At 41.6% G+C, this 22,291-nt stretch overlaps 6 protein-coding genes across 6 annotated transcripts in view; 3 read left to right on the top strand and 3 right to left on the bottom strand. All coding sequences in view use genetic code 11, as the record gives it.

The window, feature by feature from the left end:
• EGR_00909 (ES1 protein) overlaps nucleotides 1-1,282 on the top strand; it is a gene marked incomplete at both ends in the record, with an annotated part of 1,624 nt that extends 342 nt beyond the window's left edge. Inside the window, 2 exons of the mRNA XM_024490158.1 lie at nucleotides 703-832; nucleotides 1,154-1,282. Of these exons, the coding sequence (XP_024355561.1) occupies nucleotides 703-832; nucleotides 1,154-1,282 (259 nt within the window). The remainder of the gene's footprint in view (nucleotides 1-702; nucleotides 833-1,153) is intronic.
• Nucleotides 1,283-8,715: 7,433 nt separating this feature from the next.
• Nucleotides 8,716-11,481, bottom strand: EGR_00910 (PI-PLC X domain-containing protein; the record flags this gene model as incomplete). Its single annotated transcript, XM_024490159.1, has 4 exons — nucleotides 8,716-9,087; nucleotides 10,110-10,121; nucleotides 10,756-11,135; nucleotides 11,412-11,481. 4 exons carry the CDS (start codon nucleotides 11,479-11,481, stop codon nucleotides 8,716-8,718), a joined length of 834 nt encoding a protein of 277 aa, XP_024355562.1.
• A 572-nt stretch (nucleotides 11,482-12,053) lies between these two features.
• On the top strand, nucleotides 12,054-12,862 carry EGR_00911 (Alkylated DNA repair protein AlkB; the record flags this gene model as incomplete). The annotated part of the gene is made up of 2 exons (XM_024490160.1): nucleotides 12,054-12,122; nucleotides 12,566-12,862. The coding sequence occupies 2 exons, from the start codon at nucleotides 12,054-12,056 to the stop codon at nucleotides 12,860-12,862; spliced, it is 366 nt and encodes a 121-aa protein (XP_024355563.1).
• A 174-nt stretch (nucleotides 12,863-13,036) lies between these two features.
• Nucleotides 13,037-14,280, bottom strand: EGR_00912 (Vesicle transport protein GOT1B; the record flags this gene model as incomplete). Its single annotated transcript, XM_024490161.1, has 6 exons — nucleotides 13,037-13,159; nucleotides 13,445-13,572; nucleotides 13,739-13,827; nucleotides 13,921-14,099; nucleotides 14,134-14,225; nucleotides 14,256-14,280. The coding sequence occupies 6 exons, from the start codon at nucleotides 14,278-14,280 to the stop codon at nucleotides 13,037-13,039; spliced, it is 636 nt and encodes a 211-aa protein (XP_024355564.1).
• Nucleotides 14,281-15,872: 1,592 nt separating this feature from the next.
• On the top strand, nucleotides 15,873-19,563 carry EGR_00913 (Dolichyl-diphosphooligosaccharide--protein glycosyltransferase subunit STT3A; the record flags this gene model as incomplete). The annotated part of the gene is made up of 13 exons (XM_024490162.1): nucleotides 15,873-15,939; nucleotides 15,973-16,258; nucleotides 16,292-16,532; nucleotides 16,563-16,673; nucleotides 16,709-16,789; nucleotides 16,828-16,981; nucleotides 17,140-17,295; nucleotides 17,427-17,509; nucleotides 17,697-17,945; nucleotides 18,125-18,313; nucleotides 18,439-18,658; nucleotides 18,933-19,121; nucleotides 19,415-19,563. The coding sequence occupies 13 exons, from the start codon at nucleotides 15,873-15,875 to the stop codon at nucleotides 19,561-19,563; spliced, it is 2,175 nt and encodes a 724-aa protein (XP_024355565.1).
• A 776-nt stretch (nucleotides 19,564-20,339) lies between these two features.
• EGR_00914 (Translocating chain-associated membrane protein) lies at nucleotides 20,340-21,941 on the bottom strand (the record flags this gene model as incomplete). Its single annotated transcript, XM_024490163.1, has 10 exons — nucleotides 20,340-20,416; nucleotides 20,490-20,656; nucleotides 20,764-20,835; nucleotides 20,868-20,939; nucleotides 20,977-21,087; nucleotides 21,118-21,242; nucleotides 21,279-21,485; nucleotides 21,518-21,648; nucleotides 21,677-21,734; nucleotides 21,819-21,941. The coding sequence occupies 10 exons, from the start codon at nucleotides 21,939-21,941 to the stop codon at nucleotides 20,340-20,342; spliced, it is 1,143 nt and encodes a 380-aa protein (XP_024355566.1).
• Between the last annotated feature and the right edge of the window lie 350 nt (nucleotides 21,942-22,291).

A 22,291-nucleotide genomic window follows, 5' to 3' on the forward strand; every position in this document is an offset into this window, starting at 1 on the left:
AAAGCCGGTGCCGATGTTTTCGTTTTCGCTCCAAATATTCAGCAGGATCACGTCACAGACCACTCCACCGGATCGGAAGTTGCGGAAAAAAGGTGCCCAGATTTGGCTCACTAATCTAGTAGAAATGTCTTGGTGGAATCTGCCCGTATAAGCCGTGGAAAAGTCGCTCCTATCTCGGAGCTTAAGTCTGAAAAATTTGATGCTTTGTTAATTCCAGGCGGCTTTGGAGCAGCCACCACACTGTAATTCACTTCTAGCTAGTTCATTTCTAGTTCAAATTTTGCCTCCGCTGGCGCTTCTTGCGAGGTTCTTCAAGATGTCAAAAGAGTTCTGGAAGACTTTGTGCACGCAAAGAAGCCGATTGGGTATGACTGCCAATGCACTTGGTATTTGCTTGTATTCATCGACGTTAAATATTGAACGAACCAAATTACGCAAGATGATGTTATTGGGTCCATACTTTAGCAATGAAAAGCGCGACATCGGAATTTTATCTGAGTTATTATCTCTCCGCTTCAGATTAAGCCTTTGCGCCTTACAGACTCAGCATTCGTCGTATTTCTCACCACTAAATAGCTTTTGCGGGTCATGGCTAGTAATCAAGTTTCCAGTTTATATCTCGAACTAAGTGCACTAATCTACAACCAAAAGTCTCTAATGGCCGCTTTGCCTATTACTGCCACAACTTTTTAACCTTATCAGCCTCTGCTGCATTGCTCCGGTGCTGGCGGCCCGTTGCTTGCCCGGCGTTCACGTGACCACCGGTACAGACGCTGGCACCGCTAGGGCTATCAAAAGTATGGGTGCCGTTCACGAAAAATGCGAAATCACTGTAAGTTTACGTATGTGACCATGCTTAGCGGTGATTTCGGTCAACTTTATTCACAGCCAGAGCAACATTCTTCCCAATCTTCGGCTCAATCTTGCTATTCGTAGTGGTAATTAGTGCTTTAGAATAGGTCAGGAAACTAGGCCTGCCTAACTTCTGATGCCCATCGATTAAAAACAACTTCTCAGCGAGCCAATATCATATCTAGACAATCATTTGCGATCTTACCGTACTGTAACGTTAGCCTTGTTGCCAAATTTGCGTTTTACAACGTTCACAATCGGCGATTGAATCAATGTGCTGATATATGCTTCCTCGTTCTAGGAGGTTTGCGTCGACGAGAATCTCAAGGTTGTTACTGCCCCTGCCTACATGTGTGCCACGGCTACAATTGCTGACATCTTCGATAACATTGGCCTTCTTGTGAAGAAAGTCCTATCACTCACTAACTAGAACCTGCTATCATCATTACCAACTCGCGCAATTGCAATGTCATTATTTAATTAACAAATTGAATCCTCTTTAGACATTTACTCCATTGTTAACACCATCAAGGGACAATTCTATCTTGAGTCATAATATTATAACGTCATTAACTATAATAGTTCGCGTCCAAAGTTCCTGACATTACGTCATGATGTAAAAGTTGATGGCTGGTGTTTATGAACTCAGTGAGTTTCGGCAATAGCGCCCCACGGGTTCAGTTCAGGCTTTCATCTTAAGCAGAAGAAACGGCGTTTCAAACACGAAGACAATGGCGCAGATAAGATAGTGGTAGAAACTGGTTGTCAGGATGACTGGGCGCACGTCCAAGGTTCGCATGTAGATGACCCGCGAGGCATTTTGCGCTATACCTCCAAGTGACAGGGCTTTGCTGCAGCTGAGCACTTCAAGGAGCCAAATTGTAATCATAAGGATGCCAGTCATGCAAGCCAGCCCGCCCCCCAGTACGGTAAAGAGAAAGGCCTTTCGCGAAAAGAGGGGTGAGAAAAAGTTACAGAACGAAACCAACATGGCAATACCCAGGAGAATTCTTGCACTCTCAGCGAAGTAAGGTGCCCGTAGTCCAGAGCTGAGACAAACATCTGAGATTGACTTGAAAACCGTGAAATGAGCTTCACTCACTTGGAAAGAGGAATCCACTCTAGGACTGTTGATGGCTCGGCTGTAGTGGATCTTCCAGAGTCCAACAGTAAGCATCAGAGTGATACCCGCATCTGTTTCGTTGAGAGGCACAAAATCAACACCACCGTGGATTGGCGAAAACGTGAGGAGAGTGAATACTTGATGAAAGATTTCGTCCACCGAGAAGGCGGTTGCTAGAAAGCAGACCTGTAGGATGGTCAAGGCCCAGATCACCAGTTCCGTGGTCTCTATCCACCGAAATCCACTTCTACCTGCAATTCTACATGCCGTAATGGCCTGGAAAACGCTAGGAAGAAACACCTTGCCATCCATTTAACCGCACTCAACGTACGGATTATAAGCCAGATTATTGAATTTTGGCACAAGTTTTGAATTTAAAAATAGTCTAGTTGTAGTGAAATCAACCCACTTCTGGAAATCTTCACACTCAAGTTAGTAACGGAGTATAGGACGTCAACTTCATTCTGTGCAGCATACCAAGGCATGTCATCTGTCCGCCCGATGCTGCAATTCAGTCAGCAAAAAGACCAGTGGTATCAGAAGCTAAACAGGTGAAGAATACCATCGCATGAAAGTGGAACGAGGAGTGGTTAGTTTTTAATTTGCAGAGAAGGAAATATATTTACCGTGAGCACGACATTACGTAGCCTCAAATAGGCAGTCCTATAAAGTTCTAACTTAAAGAAGATAAAGTGAATTTGACTCAACTTTTTTGAATTCAATGAGGTATTTAATATTTTCTGGAGACAGAAGCAATCCTAAGAATCACATATCATGTTTTGGAATTCACCCATTATTAATTAGCCATACGCACCGGACAGGGAAGGGAATAGAAGCCGTATTCCAGGGCAACCACCTGTCTCCACTGTGCAGGCAGCGCAGTAGAACCAAACAAGGGGGTAGGTGTTTACACTCACTAATTGACTGGTGAAAGCAAGTAGTGGCAAAATATTCAGCAGATTAACTAATTTAAATTGACGATAGATGTCACATAAAGAAATGTGTGAGGGGTATGTATATTTATAATGCATTTATGTAAACCCGCGGCCTAACGGACACACAAACGATCAGAAGTGAATTAACAGATAACGAACGACTAAGACGGACAAATATGCTTATATAATTGATACATACAATAATACATGTCTCAAAAATGTGCAGAATCCCGCAGGGAACCTGGTGAGTGGTGCATCACGCGAGGATGGTGGCGACGCGTGGGAAGACCAGTTCGACCAGCGCCCGTGGGGCAGGCAGTTCCGAGGTAGGGCGGTAGCAGCCGCCGCTGCGCTGGATAGGAGAGAAGAGCCTCTGTTGTGAGGGGCTATGGAAAGTGGTAGAGAAAAAACCTTTTGTGGTGAAAGAGGAAGAGGTATTCTCCGCCTCCACACTATGCACTTATCTGACTCAGGACACTAGGGCGCCAACTCACAAAAACAGATCAACTCCTTAGAAAAACCTCATGCATCTTTAAATTATTAGTACCTGTAAATAGGTCTCAGAAGTCAGCTAGAGGTCTCATCTGAGAATTATTTTCACTGTGCGGATGAGGTCTTACGCGCGCTTAACCGCATTATTAGCATTAGTAGAACAGAGCCTTTGCTGACTTAACATTGATGTTTTCACATAGAATGTATTTGAAAATGCGCACTCATTTCCTGTCCTCTGATCTACTCCACTACTTATCTGGCACTGCGTGCATTTTTCAAGTCAATCCATAACATATTGGTGGTTAGGCTTGAATAATATCTGGCCTTCGAATAATATATGCCGTTGAACATTTATCAATTCCTAGCGGATCTGTATGGCTACGTTGCAGTGGTAATTATTTTACAAATTAAGGCATTCACAAGCAGAACGGACGTAAAGTTTACATGAGTGATAAGTAAAGGCTATTACGTATTCTAAATGCGCCTCTAATCCAATTATTTTACCACCAAGACCCAACAAATTCTTAGTTCACAAGAAATCTCAAGAACGCGAATATGACGAAGAGCACTTTAAATACAAATATTAGATATGACTAGTTGAAATGGGGAAATAGTTTATTCTGTTTAAATATGGATTAACCTCACTACCTTTTTGTTCAAAATTATCCTCTTCACATAAAGCGATATTTCGAACCTTGCTACAAATATGACGACAATACACATTTTGATCTTGAAAAGGGGGATGGCAATCCCCTTTGAACAAAAGACGAACATACTTGTTCGGTAAATATGGACTGAGGAAGGTTGACTTTGCCCCGTATGATTGCGTTGACGTTGGCCAGTTTTTCTAAGGGTACGCCAGTGGTGAGGTAGACTAAACCCAAGTCAGGATCAAATGCCCTCACAACCGCTGCAAAGGCAAAAAACGTTAACCTATGAACAGATTTGAATAATAACATCATCTAGCTGAAGAATGATGTTGTTAATGGTTATAGTGAAGCCATGTTTTAGTGATACATTCAAATGTACAGGGTCTTCCGACTAGAGGGATATCAGCCAATGTCTTGGTGACACGTCACTCAAATATATCCATTTCTGTTAACGGTGCAGCCTGAAATGCCAACGTATGTATGAGTACGAACATTGACGGGATCACACTCACGCCTGACTTGCTACCCGCGCTTGACTTACCAAGCTCCTGACTACTCGTAATCCCAACCAATGCAGGAAGAAGATAAGTCTTTAAAGCAAAGAACCTCTACTACCTTAGTTTAAGTAAAAAAAATGGTTACGGTTTTCATGTACTTAGGGCTGTTCCTAAAATGTAACAAGTGCAGTAATGCTTATAAAGTGAATTTGGCGCGGAGTTGGCCAATCGGAGTGCAAGTTCGAAAACGCAGATTCCAAAATTTTGAATCAAGGCGATTTATGGGTTTTAGACCCATCCAACGTGGCCATTCTGTGGCGATCTAAGAAAAAGAGGAGACTCACCAAGGCCGAGACACTCGCAGGGTGGTACATGGGAGAGTAAAGTTAATCCACCCGGTTCAGTAGGAGGAATGATCTACAGATATAATGCGGAGATTTCAGTGCTAACGCAAAAGCCCTAAGGAATAAAGCATGATAACCTAGTGCAGATAAAAAGCAGCCCTAAGTCTGCATTTCTAACCTGTAGAAAACTGGTAATTCACGTCAAATGTCAGCCGTATTTTAGCGGCCAGCAAATCAAACTTACCGTCCTTTCTGATTCGCACAATGGTACTTGAAAACTGCATTTAAAGCCACTTGAGACAAAATTACCATCCACAATGGATTTTAAGGCTGCAAATGCTTAGTAAGCGAGACAAAACATTATCCAAGTTGTGCATTCCCTGAATAAGTTCAGTATGTCAAGCCGATAAAATTATCTTTATCAATGGGAGCACAATCGACAACGAAAGTAAGTAGACCGTAAAACAAAATGAGAATGCCTACTGTTTCCTGAGGAACCGCGCAGAGCGCAACAAGAGTGGCATTGAGACAGTTCGCCAGGGTTGGCAGACAGTAGAGGGCAGCATCTGTGTCGCCGGTGGGTTGATGAAGAAGGTGGACGGCCAGAGACCGTGCGACCTCGGGTGTTCCAGAAGAGACAGCCAAAGGCATGGTATAGGGCACACAATCGAGTAGGTGGGCGGTTGGGTGGCCCAGTGGCAGCTCGCCGCGACCGCAGAGACCCGAGCCGGGCAAACTCGTCTCTGCACCCACGAGGTCAGACAGAAGATGACCAAGCAGTGTCAGATCACGCTGATCCTGAGAGGATGTGAAGCCTCCGGGGCCGCTAAAAGAGAAAAACTCACACTTTCAAACCTTGCTGACAGAATTGTAACTAGTAAAGCATGAGCTTCGTATCTATATGTTTTGATAAAATCCTGGTGAAGTGCTACGAAGGCGTAGTGAGGACTTACCAGCGACTTTTTGATGGAATGAGAATGACTTCGTGATCAAATACCTCCATCGATAGGTCCTTAACAAATTACAAACCGTAAAAATAAGTGTTCCATGGAAACATGGTCATGATTATGGTTGCTTTAAAGGTGAACAGTGATTTCCTACTTGGGATTATGAACAGGAGAAATACAAAAAGAAATATTTTCAATCTTCCAATAAGTTTCAAGGACTCAAATATTAGTGAATTCCGTTTACACAACAGAAGTCTAAACGATAGGTAGTAAAATACTAGCGAGGCACATCAAAATATTCCGATAACATTCGTCGATTAAACGCCAACAAATTCGGCGAAATTGGAAAAAAAGTTGAAATAACGGGACGAGAAAACACGGTACTGAGTAGGGTTACATCGCAAAAATTCAAAGACGAATTTTTCAAATGTGATAAGAGAAAAACATCATAACTCACTACATAGTACCATCCCTTTGCATTTCTTAAGAACTCCGGTGCAAGAACGGGCAAATTTAAACGGGGATTGCCCCTAGGGCCAGTCTGGTACAATTGGACGATTACATCCGGTTTGGTCAATACGACCTGCTCCGTGAGCAATGTGAGTCCAAGTCCTTTAATTTGTCAAAAAGCAGTATCGTGTGATGAGGTAATGTGGTATTAGTAACTTACCCTGTGTCCAACCCATCGTATTAATTATAACAGGATACGGAGCTTCAATGCACTCTTTAAAATCCTCGAAAACATATCGCAGACATTCGACATAGAAACTAGGGTTAACCGAAGGTGAGGTTCCCCCATAAAAACATTGCCTGTAGGGGATGAATATAAATGGGTTAAATCTGGGTTCTGAATCGTGATGTGAGCATCTGAAGTCAACAATTAATTCAACGGATGGAGCTAGGCGACGGTGAAAACCATGCCAGTTATGCAAAAGCACGATTACTGAAAGATTCGGAAAAGAGGAACGCAACTTGCCTGATTGGCCGAAATAGTCCATGCAGTGGATGGGAAAACGGTGGTCCAAGAACAAAGTTTCTAACCAGGGTGAGACTCAACATACCAGAGGGCGTGAACTCAGACTGACCGGGGTCAAAGTCTAGAACTGCAACTGCCTCTGTGCCACCTGAGGATAACAAACGATTGATAAGACGTCTTATAAGGGTCGACTTCCCAGAATTAGCAGGACCGCAGACAAGAATTTTTGGACTCCTGGCATCTGAAAGTGTAAGCACGGAATTATGGCGACTTACTGTTCAATGAAATGATCTTCTCAAAAAAATGACTCATTTCCGAGGATTCAATAAAACCCTCATCAACAAATGCCAATTCGAAAGAATATGTGTCACCGCGAATAGCAAGCTTCTCAGAAACATAACCCCAATTTGGGGGGAAAAACAACTTTTTAAAGCATCGCATTTGGGTAATCGAGTCGATGACAGGGCACGAGAGAGGTTGAAGCAAAACGGCAGCTGAAACACGAAGCAAATCAACTGAGTGTGTGGTTAGATTATTCAATCTATCCCATAAGTGTTCTGATGAAAGTTTGGTGACATCTGCAATCTCGGAGACCAAAATAGGCAATGAGGCGCTCGAAAGACTACCACGATCCGAAGGTATTTTTACATCAATAGGAGCATGTGTGGATGGAGAATATACGTCCAACGTCAGAGAGGAAGCATTTTTAATATGAGCTCCGAAAACTTGGACACTGCTATTGTGGAGTAGAGTGAATTTTGCACGTCCATAAATAACCCAATTTGAATCTGGAGGTAGTAAGCCTAGCCAAATTGTGGGAGTGTCCTGAACTTTAATGAATGCTGCATCGCTTTTAAGCATAAAGTTTTCGTTCAGTGCACATTCAGAAGTAGTGCTAGACGCCAACATGCTTTCAACGCGTGTATCATGCCTTTCAAGGCCATACATTAAATCATGCACACGCTTACAGAAAGTAAATGAAGTGTGGCACTTTTACACGCCTTTAGATTTCTTTATCTCATTTATTACAGTAAAGTCATGAGTGGTGACATACCTACGCATGTTGTCTAAGCATGCAACGCTGGTAGCTCAAGATGTTAACAGTGATTGTTAGCTTTGGAAAAGAGTAAAATAGATGGAATGACCTGAAATTTAATCTCGCTAAGAAATATGCCTTAAGGTCAAACAGTGGGATTATTTTAAAAAATTTTTTTATTTACTCCTCTGTTCATTGATTATTTCAAATACTCTAAACAAATCAACAATTTATAATAATCAAATGGGCTTTCGGCTATGATATAGATTGTTTTTGCACCACAAACAACGATTTAGATCACTGTACCACAAGATCCTCAGAATCCACCATAGCCTTAACCCATGCAACGTATTTTAAGTGGTTATGATCCTAATCGAATAATTTCTTTCCTACCACCCGTCTCCGCGTTCGAACCCTTGGAACGAGGAGGCGACACCTTACACTTACGTAGCATAAAAGGGATTTACAGCTTGTCAAACTTGGCGCATGATGCGAGCCTGCCCCTTGTAATGGACTGGTCGCACCCGCCCGTGAAGTACACTCAGACGGCCATGTTCCCCACCGTGCCACTGGACATACATCAATATTGCTCTCCCTAAGAGGGATAAAAGCACCCAACCGCCCAGAAAAAAATCTAACGGCGCCTCACTGACATTGCACTAGTGTCCGCTACCACGTTTCAGCAATTACACTGCAACGACATCCCCAGACCCGACGTTTACGATTTGTTAGAAATTCTGCCCGTTTGCATATTTCGCCAAGATAAGGCTCTAGAAGAAACTTGTTTCCAGATTACGCAAAAAATGTTACTTCACTAAGGAAAGAATGTTCGTTGTAACCAAAAGTAGAAAGTACAGGAGGAACTAAAGCTGCCTCGAGGTGTTCATGCTTATCACAGCTTTTGCAAAATGAGGGAACATTTTGACTGCAAAATCGATCATTACTACGTTGCGTTGTCCAACTTCTTCGGTAAGCCATTCGATTACCCTCTCCCCCGCAGACGCAGCCAATACTGCTAGATCCGAATCCATGTGGTTTAGGATGTAGTCCGAGTCTGGAGTCAGGACTCCCTGCGTTACATGGAATTTGTCAACGCCTGCGCTAAAATAGGAACATAGAATTATTGTCTTACAAATCGCAGAAAGGATGCGGTAGGCGACAAAAACTTTATTCGGGTCATCATATTTTCCTGAGAAGTTGCAACACTTCTTTTTTATCCTTAAAGGCGTTATTGACTGGAAATACGATAAATGGTCTTTATAGAAGCAAGCTAAGAGTACATATCACAGAATAATGGCATTGACTGCATAAGGATTCCCTTAAATTGTGGAACTGTAAGTGAAAACTTAGAATAAGTAGCTAAATATGGTACTGATTCAATAAATAAACTAAACATCAACTGCAATAGCAATTCAATTGCTCTTAACAAATTTTGAATACATTCTCAAGAAATCTTAAGCCATTCCGAGTAGCTTTGTTCAGGATCTCTATGTCCCCAAAACAATTTACCTTCAGAAACTCCGTAATAAAGTGGCTAAACATATGAGGTATTGACGAATTATTGCTAGCAAAAAATCATACTAAACATCCATGTAATCTGCATATCCCCTAAGCTCAAAAAAGTGGCGTCGTTGAGATCAAGAATTAGAAGTGCTAGTGCCTAGGTAAGAATACAGCCAAGATGACGTAGAAACAATAAACATCAATAGAATAAGAACCAACCTTGGTTAGTGCTTTGCCTTCGAAGCATGTTTAATTTAGCATAGCATGGGATCTGCGCGAAGTTCATTCAATTGCTTGAATCAAAAAATAGTTCCGGCAATATGATACTCATTTGCACCAATAAGAGTCAAATGACAATAATTTCTTCGCTACCAACGGCAGTCACGCATGAGACTAATATTTACACAGTGCTCACTAGCACCTCTTACGAAAAATCCATTCTTCCGATGCAAAATAACTTGTGCGTATATTTAGTCAGATGAGACACCTGGAAAACACGTGTTATTTTCGACAACTTTCACCAATTCAAAGTAATAATAAAGCTCTCCAGAAGAACAGATATCATTCAATGAAATTCGACTTCCGTGAATCGGAAGCAAACAAAAAAGTAGATTGGGATGGTCACACCAACCATGTCATTAGAATAGGACTTTGTTCCCTGCAACCTATTTAAGACGCGCGCATATGTGCAAGTGGGGTTTCACTTAAAGACTTTGACATCTCCACCCGTCCAAGGGATGAAACCTCAACTTACCGGATTAAACATCTGAAATTTATCGTGTATTTAATCAGAGGTGAGTGGATAGAGGTTATCCGAAGCAATGTTACTGGTGAACGTAACAAGCAGAAGAGAATAGCGGTGATAAACATATCTTGTATGTCTAAAAATAACCGACCTCGCAAATATTTCGCTTAGAAACTCGTCTTAGTTCGATGCTCACCAACTTGACGAATTTACTGACGCACCTACTCCCCAAACAATGCTCAAGCAGCCAATTAGATGTTACCGATTTAAATGATGGGATGAGACGGTTTGGCACTTTTCCGACAAAATCCTGTTTTTCGCTCAAATGTAGGAGGCATTTATTAAATTTATGAAAACCCAAATTCCGGAATATCGTGAAAACCCACGGCGGATGCGAATTGAGAAAGGCGATGAGCTTATCCACAACCACTGTATTTGGCCAGGGAGAAGAGATCGTCTCGCATGTCCACATGACCGGTGACTCCGTTTGTACATGTAAAAAGCAAACCACCTGGAAATTACCGCTCCACAAATCATTGAGGGATGGAATATGCTCTGACCGCGGCGTCAGCATCGAGCCAAACACCTGCATTAGTGGCACAATGTAAAACATTGGTAATGACAGCACATACCCTTAATGGAACAAGTGACTCACCTTAACAATGGTCCTTTCAAGAAGTGAAGTAGAGTCGGGCTTAAAAAAACAGTAAAGGTGATTGAAATCCAGTAGAACAACCTCTTTGTGGTGCTCTTGGAGAAAGGAGCGAATGATTGACAATTCTGCCGACACTTCATTTGCAAACTGACCATGGACAAAGTAGAAGAGACCATCAACCTCACGGTGAATCACACGAAAGTCAAAGTAGCGGATTCCCGCAGCGAGTTGTTCCGATAAGCTGACGTCCTGAGTCCGACCCCACCGAGCAGAGAGTAACTTACCGAATTTTCCAAGAAGCATCAAAGCAGGGAATGCTTCGTTGTCTTGAGATAATTCACATTCACAGTTTAAGCAATAAGAGCAGGAATCATGGGAGCCTAAAATAGGACAAATTGAACCAGGAGACATTGAATAAGCTTAATAAGTCAAAATTAGCATCAGATGTTGGAAGTGCATTATAATGAGCGCATGTTGCAATTCCAGTAATAAATGTGATAGTAGGAATGTAAATTGAATAAAGTAACAAAAGTACCCACAATAAGAATCTAGTTAAAAATTTTATTGAAGTTTTTAGAGAAAAATCCTACTCGGTAACATATATATATACATATGATTTCTACAGCTGACTATACTTTTATGAGGAAAAAACTCACCAGGAATTGCTAGCATCGAGAGGGGAACGTTAGTGAGGGTTTCGGGTAAATTTGACATCCATGTATCCATTATGGGTAAGGCTCCAACACAAAGTAGAAGATGCTGTAACATTGTGACAACCGTGACTTTCAAAAAAACAATTATTTCTTGAAAATGCCCTATAGACAAACGCCACATCTAACAGAATACCGAACCAACGACACCCAAACTATGACACAATGAGCCCTTCCTAAATTAACAGCATGATAGTATCATCACAGACCTTTCTATAAATATCCACCATTAGCTTTGAAAAAGCCATAAACTGTTGGTCCTACGTCCGTAAAGCACCAGACCAAGTATCGGAAGAGGAATTACCAAAAACTAAATTTGACAAAAATAGGTCTTCTCATAGTCAAAGAGTGCTTACAAACACTGCACCAAACTACAAATAAATCAAATGAACGTTTTCTAGGACCAGAACTGACACACCTAACCCGAACCGATTCCGCGCTCAAATTTTCTGACGCGGCAATCTAAATCAGAATTACATTGATGTACTGAAACGCGGCAAACTTTAAGTAAGTGAGTAAGGCTGCCCCATGTATTTTGCGATATTTTATAGTAAAACCCTAGAACACTTTATTATAAATATTTTTTAGATGCCCGTACAGATTTTTTTGCAAATATCGAGGTCAGCTTTTGGTGAGCTCGTGAAGGTTGAGTGCCAAGTTTGTGGAAAGTACTCCCACGGGTGTTCTGCCACAAGCTTGCGGCTATAGGGGCATTCGTATTTGCAGTTTGTGTAAACAGGAAAAACTGGGGACCAAATTGCCCAATGTACAGTCTCTCCTTCCCTACCTGCAGTTTTCTGGGCGGTATGCGCGTTTAACATTTTGTTGCTTGTGCTCTATGACATACTATACCAGTGCACGCAACGAAAGTGGTCGTGAAAACCATACGGGAGGTTTCGTTCCGATCTTGCAACGGTACGGAATGACTTTATCTTTGAAGAAGAGGAGATAAACCTTACAAAGAAGACTGACGAGTCTCCATGACTTCCTTCACAATCTGGCAGAAATAAACAGTCATTACTTTCCGACCTTGTTCACATTCTCTTGGACAACTTGATAGGTTTGTGATAGGCTGATTACAACAAATAAGTGCTTAATAGGACTTCGGTTTGAAGGTTAACTTCAAGAAGCAACGCATTGCTTTCAAGTACTTTACGGGACTTCCGGATAATATCCGTCCTCTAGTTCAGCACGTTCATCAACGTAGGCGTACCAGTGGTGTCAAATCTAAGGATCTCCATCCAGTCGAACTGTGCAACTTGGAGTACCTCCCAGAGAGAAGAGCTGCAATTGTTCCCCACGTTGACGACACCTGGCTACGGGGTGAGCGTCTCATTTCATTGAATTTAGCTTCTGCTGCGAACATGACCTTCACGTCCCCCGCATTCGGCCCTTGAGTTGGTGAAGAATGGGGACGATACATGAACTTTGCCGCCTCCCAATTATCCGCACCACAGGTACTCACCCCCATTACCATGATTACAACTTTTTTGCTCAGGTCAATCTTCCCCCCAATGTTGCTGTACCACTCTCACGTCGGAGCCTTCTGATCATGGCTGGTAAAGCACGCATTACGTGGCCTCACGCAATTCATCAGGAGGCCATGTAGGAGCGGCGCCTATCTTTAACAATGCGAGAATTGAGCGACGTGTTCCTCCCACACTATGCTGAAGTAAGGGAGTTCGCTGTTTGTCCTGAGGAAAAACATACATTGTGGAATGGAAAGATGGGCACTACCAAACTGACACCAAATCAGCACCTTGGACCGATTAATCAAGACTGCGGCCACTTTCTCTGGCGTCTGTGTTCCGATTACACCCAGACAAACTGCATTGCCAAAACGCTAAATCAATGTCTGTGCTTCGTTAAATGGTTTTAGTACGTCAAATTTCTAATCTCATTCTAGTTAGAACAGTGTATTTTAATAGTCATCTCGTTTTAAGCAATGTATTTTACCCAGAGTGAATGTTAAAACGAACTTGAATGCCACTTTGCACACCGAGTTGGCAGTGTCGGAACCTGTAGGGCATGAGCACGCTTATGTACAACAAGAAGACAAATGTCTTTATACCATCGACTTGGATTGACCGCTGAGCGCTACGACGACCTGAAAACGAAAGTTAGACTCTTATTTTCGCTGTGATGCTTTATACAAGCTTAACAAAAGGTTATACGTAAGTTAGCAATTTAAAAATTTTTTAAATGAAGTAGAGTAGAATGTAGAGAACCCAAGTATGAAACTACAAATCCCTAAGTATCATGAGATCAGTGACGGCATACTCTGTTAATAAATGGCAGATAAAGAATCCATCCGATAACGGGGATGTTGTAGAGGAATTGAATAACAACCGGCACAAAACCGCTGAAACAAGAACAAAAGTGGTACTCAGGACGGAAAAGGTTTATAACTACTGATTTATTCAGAAATGCATAGCAAAGGCAACAAAAATCTCACCCGAAGAGACAGAAGGATCCATAAAGTTCAATTAATGTTCCAATGAGTGGGAATCCAAGGAGAACCGCGAAAATGCCCCCCAGAAAGAAGGACGTCCCCTTCAATTTATGCCGTTGGAAGAAGAAGCGAATTATGCGATCGGCACCAATGAACAAGCCAAGTCCAAAAATAAAAAGAATCTAAACAGTGGAATTAGTATGTTTTGGGACCTACATTTCCCAAGGCGAGTAGGCCAGCATCGAACAGAAGCATCATGCCAAGACCAAAGAATGCAATACCCATAGTCATCAGAGCTAAACCGATTTCTAACACATTTGTATGTAAAGAGTACGTACTTTGAATATCAGTCAAATTCAACATCTTCACGGAGGTGCACCTCTACGCCGAATGAGAGTCTGAAGCTCCAGATTCAAATAGGGGACAAAGTTGACTAACGAAAAATAGTTCAGAAGTATTAGACACAAGTAAAAAATACCCAAATACATATACCAAGACCCCGAAATCATGCATTAACTTAGCAGTTAAATGTGTTCTCTTCCCAGACGATTTGTAGGCCAAGATATACCAAATATAGGTATGTAAATAGATTGTGTCTGAAGTAACATTTTAAAAATCGTAGTTGCTACCCTGATCAAATTTAGAGGGGGTAGTTAGTGTCATGGATTTATCGACAAGCAAAGACCGACAAACTTCATAAAATCCAACTCACCAAAGCTATTCAAGGTCCAAATGGCACCAAGCTCGAGTGACCTAGTACTCGATAGCTTGATTGGTCAACGAAATAGACGCAGACTGACCATGATGACAACTTATCAACCTAGCATATTTGCAATGAAAATAGAGAAAAAGGGAAATTCATAAACCTTGTGAGTGCCGCTCTCCTTTTGTTCGACGAAAACTGCTTTCGTTCCCCAGTATAATGGTATAGATTTTTGCTACCAAATAGAATTTTATTACTAGATGACACTCCTCAAAAACAAAATGGCATTCCTACCCAATCATTCTTCCGTAGTCGTAACTGTTTTGCTACATCTTCAACCACTCCGACTATTTGGCCATACGAGTATTCCTACTCGCAAACCCCATTGATAGATCGTTATTTTAATACAATAGTGGTTCATCCCTCGGTTCTGGTGATGCGCCACCTTTGTACTTTGAATCAGCTCCCTTGTACCTCGCTGGGTGGGCTGGCCTTTTGGGCCATGCCAATAGCCCTGACACCTTCTCCGTGCTGAATATATGTATATTCTGCCCGATTATTGTGTCTTCTTTCGTCTTCAGGGAGACTCGGGACGCTACATTATACTATCAGAATCATATACTCGCACGTAACACCACACCTTCATACACTACTTGGGGGAAGGGGGAAATTGTAGATAGCGGTAACGCTGACAAGGCAGCTAAAAACGTCTGTGTTAACACGCTCTTAAAACTCGAGGTTCCTAAAGTGAAATTGAAACCAATAGCATGACCAGCAGATAAGCTATCTATCAAAGGTACAATGGCTAAGAAAAAGAGTAGACCTCTGCCAATATTGAGACCTACACATTTACTATATTTTTGCGCTCAGAGACTTACATGAAGAGGAAAATAGACCTAATGCCTAGGCCCAGAGTCCAGCTCATTCTGCAGATGCACAAGACCAGAGACCTAAGCCATTTTCTTTTCCAAAGTCGGGAGTTAAAAAATGCACCGAAAGCATTACATAATCCCGTCCACTTTCAGACGTCTTCGCCCCTACGCTCTTTGATCAACCCACCACTTTACCAAAATTGAAAAAAAGTTATTGTTTTTGAAGATTTTGTCTTTTAGTTGCACATTGTTTTTGTTTTTTGTGTGGCATATTTTTAAAACAGTTAAAGCCTGTGACGTATTGTATGCGCTTTTATTGAGTATTCTGCGGTTGCTGTGTTCGGTGTCCCGGAATTTAATTTGGCGTGCGTGCCTCCATCATGCTTTCACACAAGAAACAACAAACTCTAGTGTTGATTTTGGTCCTTTGCTTGTCGGGAACTATGGGTAGTGTCTCAAATTCATTCTTCTATTCTATAGCAATTCTAACTAGGTTCTTTTCTGTGTTACGATTTGAATCAATGATACACGAGTTTGACCCATATTTTAACTACCGGACAACTAAATTTATGACAGAAGAAGGATTTTATAGTTTTCATAATTGGTTCGACGATATGGCGTGGTATCCTCTTGGTCGCATTATCGGTGGCACGATCTACCCTGGGTTAATGATGACCGCTACTCTATTTTATCGACTTTTTCACCTGGTTCACTTAACAATTGATATCCGCAATGTATGTGTGTTTCTCGCCCCCGCATTTTCCTGGTTAGCTGATTTTGTTTTCATTAACTTGTTTAGTTTCACCGTGTTCGTTACGTTTCTTCTTACTAAAGAGGCGGTGGACTTGCCATCGGCCCTTGTGGCCTCAGCAATGATCTCTATCGTTCCTGGATATACCAGCCGATCTGTCGCTGGTTCCTATGATAATGAAGGCATCGCCATCTTCTGTATGCTTTTAACATTCTACTTTTGGGTCAAATCTGTGAATACTGGGTCAATAATTTCCTCGGTTTTGACTGGAATCGCTTACTTTTACATGGTATTTTGATAAATCTTAATGCAATTTTAGGTTTCCTCTTGGGGAGGTTATGTGTTCTTGCTCAACACGATACCTTTGCATGTTCTCACTCTCATGATATCTGGTCGCTTTTCTCACCGTATTTACGTCGCTTACTCCGTCGTAGATTTCGTTTTTTGTTTAATCGCTTTATTTAGTTTTATTGTATTGGCACTCTTCTGTCTATGCAAATAAGTTTTGTCGGCTTTCTGCCCATCCTTTCAAGCGAGCATATGGGGGTAACTTTACCTGTACACACATTTTACTCTGTATGTAGGCTCTTGGTGTCTTTGGTTTGTGCCAGATTGTCGCTTTCGCTAACTACTTACGGACGCGAACAACAGAGGACCGTTTTTATCAGATTCTTCGTCTTGGTGCCTCTACCTTGGGTTTAATTTTTTGCATTGCTGTGGGAGTTTTGTACTTTTCAGGTGAGGCTTTTTCCTATTTCGGATTTGATTGTTGCTTTGAAATCAACTGCGTACAAATAAATTGGCCAGATTCCCACATTGCAACGTTAAAAGCAATAACCTTTGAGGTCTCTTCTTGTAATTCATCCTAATTTGATTTCGGCAATAATCTTTTGTAGGAAAAATCGCTCCATGGACGGGTCGTTTTTATTCTCTTTTGGATTTGAGCTACGCCAAAAATCACCTACCTATTATCGCTTCCGTTTCCGAACATCAACCGACAACATGGAGCTCTTACTTCTTCGACCTTCACTTTATGACTATTTTCTTTCCCGGTAATTTTTTTTAGTGACCAAATCACTTTCTTCGTAAAATTACTTCCGTTTTTGCACTTTTTTCCAATGTTTTCTAGTGTTTTTTTTTTGCTTCTTATGGGTACTACCGCTTTTGGCATTGTAATTTTTAGTCGGTTTGTACTACTGCTTCAAAAAGATGACGGATGCAAGCATCTTTGCTATCATATATGGTATACTAAGTCTCTACTTTTCTGTAAGTGCCTTTTATTGCTCGATGAATCCTCTTCCACCTTTTTATTTATTTTTTCATAGAAGTTTGTCTGGGCTTAATTGTAAAATTTTGTAATTGAGCTCACTTACTAACACCACTTCCCATTTTATCGAGTTAATTCATTGTAACGAAACACGTCTCAACTTAGACCTCATTACGGCGTTTACAGGGCGTAATGGTACGGTTGATGCTTGTTTTGGCCCCCATTATGTGCATCCTCTCGGGTGTGGCTGTTTCCAATATCCTCCGAACATTCCTGCCCAACATGATCGCTGGCTCATCGCCCCGTGATAGCTTCACAGCGGGTGCTAACTTAAGCAGTGCTTTATCTCAGAAACGTCTTTCATCGCTTGGCAAGCAGACGAAAAACTCCATCACAGGGAACTATCTCGATCTAACGTATCCTTTTAAAAGTCAAGTGAGTTATCACCATTTGCAAATCAAAACTCACTTGGCTCCAAATGGTGTCTTGTAGACTGTGTGTTTGCATTCCTGGCTTTTAAATATGCATTCTTCCCATCTTGCACGTGTCTCATGGTCATGACTCATTTTTGATCATGAATTTTCATAATACTGTAATTTTTTTTTCTGGGCTAGGTTGCCTCTATTGTGGTTGCTGCAGTTGTAATAGTTCTGGCACTCTACAGCCAGCACTGTATTTGGGTCACCTCGAATGCCTACTCCTCACCCAGCATCGTTATGGCTGCGCAGCGGTCGAACGGTGAAACGGTCCTCTTCGATGACTATCGTGAGGCGTACTACTGGCTCCGACAGAATACTCCTCCTGTGAGTTATCGTTATTTACGGCTGCAGTCACATCGCGTCTCTCATGTTCACTTCTCATACCCTCTTTGAAATAGCCACCGTCTTTGTCGTAGTTCGACTGTCGTGTATTTATTATGTCTTTCAAGGATGCCAAAATAATGTCGTGGTGGGATTATGGCTATCAGATAACAGCCATCGCAAATCGCACGGTACTGGTGGACAACAACACGTGGAATAACACTCACATCGGGCGTGTCGGGCAGGCTATGGCCTCCAGTGAGGAAGACGCCTACGAAATTCTTCGTGAGCTAGATGTGGACTACGTTCTGGTCATTTTCGGGGGTGCCTCCTCGTACTCCTCTGATGGTAAAGCTTTGGTTCTCTGAGTTTTTACGACCTTTATTGTAATGATAACGCCATCCCTAGCGACAATTATTATCTCCTAATTATTATACAAACGTCCAGCCTCACAACAACAAAATATTGCTATTTAAAGGATTAAAATCCTTATTTGCTGTCAACCAAACAGAAACCACCTAGGCGCCATCAACAATTAAGTCTTTAGTCATTGCCTTTTAGCCATTGCTAATGATTCCTCGTAGTTATCAACTTTATTCTTGATGGCGTATTTCCATTCTAGATATCAATAAGTTTCTGTGGATGGTTCGCATTGCGGGAAGCACTGAGAAGGGTCGGCATGTCAAAGAAATGGACTACTTCAGCAAGGCTGGAGAGTATCGCGTTGACAAGGAGGGGTCATCTACCTTTCTAAACTGCCTTCTCTACAAAATGTCGTACTATCGATTTTGGGAGAAGTACACCTCTCCTAGTAGGCTCATTTTGTCCGTTTCACTCGCTTTAGTTGCAAATTCCCGGAAAACAAACATCCTACCATCTGTCATGGTTTAATTGCATAACTCCGATTTCGTGTTAACCGATTAGCGCTCGCAGTTAATTGCAACTACATTTTTTCTTTTCTTGTAAACATTAGTGATGTTTTTTTACTAGTGGCGATATATATGCGACCTGGGTACCGCAGCGCTGGTGTCAGTGAAGTAAATTTACACTAGTGCTTGTGAGCATTTCATGATTTTCTATTTATCGTTGTTTTTTCCACTATAGACCATCCTCCCGGTTATGACCGCGTTCGAAATGCTGTAATTGGGAATAAGGACTTTGAATTGGAGACATTGGAGGAAGCATTCACCACCGAGAACTGGATCGTTCGCATTTTCCGCGTGAAGAAATTCCTGAATCGTGGACACGTATAACATGTTTTCGTTAGCCTTGGATATTTTGGTGCTTCAACTGAAGTGTTGTTAGTGGGAAGCTACCTATCCTCTCTGCCTACTTGTATATCGCATCTATTCAAATTGAATACACTTTTTACGTATGCTCCGTACCGACTACCTCATGCTCTTGTCGCGTTAATTTCGCCAAAACTTGAGATCCTTTGAAACCTGTTCCGATATCAAAGGGCCACACATTAGGACTAGCTATTGATCCAAGAGATTGTTCCGTTTTTTGGCGCAAGTATCAGCAGGACCGCGTTCTGGGAACGATTGTCCCTCGCTGCGCGAGAAGCTGCGAACCAATAGTCACCTGAAATGGTTAGCTGCGATACTCTGACGGCTCAATATTAGTGCTCCAAGAGAAGACACGAAAAGTGAATTTCGAAATTGCGATTAAATTGAATCTTCCATAGCAAAAGGTTAACGCATATAAATACACAAGTAGTATATTCAAACTTAAACGGGTCAGTCACGTGAGGGAGTGAAGGTAGTAAGAGTGACTGCAGACATGACTGGGAAAGAGGTTGAGGAATTCTTAGGCGTACCGAATAAGGCCAACCTGACCAAAAGGGAGGACATGTACATGGAGAGATCCAGTCCACAAAGAGAATTAAAGCGGGCCCGAAACGTCATTTTAGAGGGATCAGGGTCCGGCAGCATGAAGGTAAAAAACAAATTAGATGAAGACACTGCTGGAAGGAGTAACAGTGTGCGTCAATTCAGGGAACAATCTTTTCAAGTCACCAGAGTAGGAATTATTGTGCCTTTTGCTTCTTTTGCTTGACGCCGTTATTGCTGTATTCAAGGGATTCCCTTGCATCCTCTTGTTTGGCTGAAAATAGAAATCACAGAAAGTAAAGCCTGTGGTAGTACAAACGGGGTCCCCTTCATAAAGCGGAAGTTACCCTTCTTTTGCTGCTTTTCTTTGCGTTTTTGTAGATCGTTGTTCGTAATGTACACACTATTTGTATGTTGTTGAGCTTTCCTTTCACGCATTTTGGTGAAGTGGTAGTTGATGAAAGTCCACACCATGTGAGCTTGGGTAAGCAGTACGAACATCATACAGTTCAACCTACAACAATCATTAACACCACATTTGAACATTTACATAAAGGGCAAACGCACATAAGAAGTTGGTGGACACAAACGCAAAAATCTGTACATGCTAAATAGAATTACCGGATAATCCAGGTGTTAAAATTTCCACTGACAATATTCATGGTCGGGATGCTATGCTGAGGTAAACCGTAACTAGATTCGAAGATTAACGGACAGTGTCTTACTAGAACGTGAGGAAGGCTAGCACAGAACACATAATGCGAGAAACGATGTATAGTCCATTATACACCGCAAACCTACACACATAAATAGGAAAACTGGAAGCGCACTTACCCGAAGTTGACAGCTGCCACATGGCCATAGAGTTTCATTAGACGTGAAAAGTGGAAGAATGAATCAGTTACGTAATGCAAGATAACCAGAATCATCGTAAGTTTGGAAAAGCTAAAAGTGTACATGAAATCCATAAATTACTTCATGAAATATCCTGCAGAAACGCCAATAAGGAAGAGTGAAGAATAAAATACCCGATTTGTCATTTCACTTTTTTTAACCTTCTGGAAATAAAGTTCTGGAAAGTTGTGCACCCAGTAACTTATCTAGAAGAACTATCGACAAAAAAACAACCAAAAAACCTGCACAATGAAGAATACTTTAATCCAAAAAGGCATGACAGCATGAGGGTAACCCGACCAGAGTCCATCTAAGCTCGTCAAAAAGCGCTCATTTATAAGAGCGTAAACAGCCCAATAGACAGAAAATACGTAAAAGAAGAGGAGCTGGCCAGATTCATTGAACTTGGATTGCATGAATCGAGGAAGGTGGAGCTTTTTGGACATTTTCTAAGAAACATGCAAGCTTGATTACAACTTACATCCAATATGTATTCTTGTATAACGGCATGTACAATTATACAAATCAGTGTATAAAAGAAAACAGCCAGTAGATCATACCGTCCTGTTGTGTAGAGGACATCCGACATGCTGTCAACCCCTATATTACAAGCTATGAGGATAATTTGCGGGGTACATACTTTCGTTGCTTGCATTATGCTGCATTGCTACAAACAGGGAAGCTGCTCGTGAAGGACCCTTAAGATGAAAACATGTTCAGTCGGTATGCGCATGAAAACCAAATTATCCATATTATGAAATACAAATGGGTATATTTCTTACCGGGAATAGCATACCACCAATAAAAATCATGGCGATGACGCTTACGATATCTCCATGATTCGCAATGATAAAATCATGCGAGAAATAGGAAGTATTCTTACTCTTCTTCTTCGGCACGGGCATACCACACAACCAAAACTGTCCAAGTGGCAATGCGTGTACAGTTATTTCTCAAAGTGACAAATACAAACAAAAATATCTCTCAATACCATAAGTTAACGCTCGTGATGACTATTAGGATTTTTTACAAAATGCACGAACACTACCTGATTTTTAAGGCCGGTTATGGCATACTGAGCTTCTGTTCTCACCTTTGCTGAAAAAACAAGGATATGGCATAAATACAGACTTAAATGAAATTTGAATGTGAATAAACTGGAAACAATGCCTTAAGTTATCTTTCAAAACAAAATTTTTTTAGCGACAAATGCAATCTTTCCTTATGGAGCTGGTTTGGGAAGGCGGATCTAAAT

This window comes from Echinococcus granulosus (genome assembly GCF_000524195.1).
Source record: "Echinococcus granulosus chromosome Unknown EG_S00003, whole genome shotgun sequence".
In the NCBI taxonomy this organism is placed as follows: Eukaryota; Metazoa; Platyhelminthes; class Cestoda; order Cyclophyllidea; family Taeniidae; genus Echinococcus; species Echinococcus granulosus.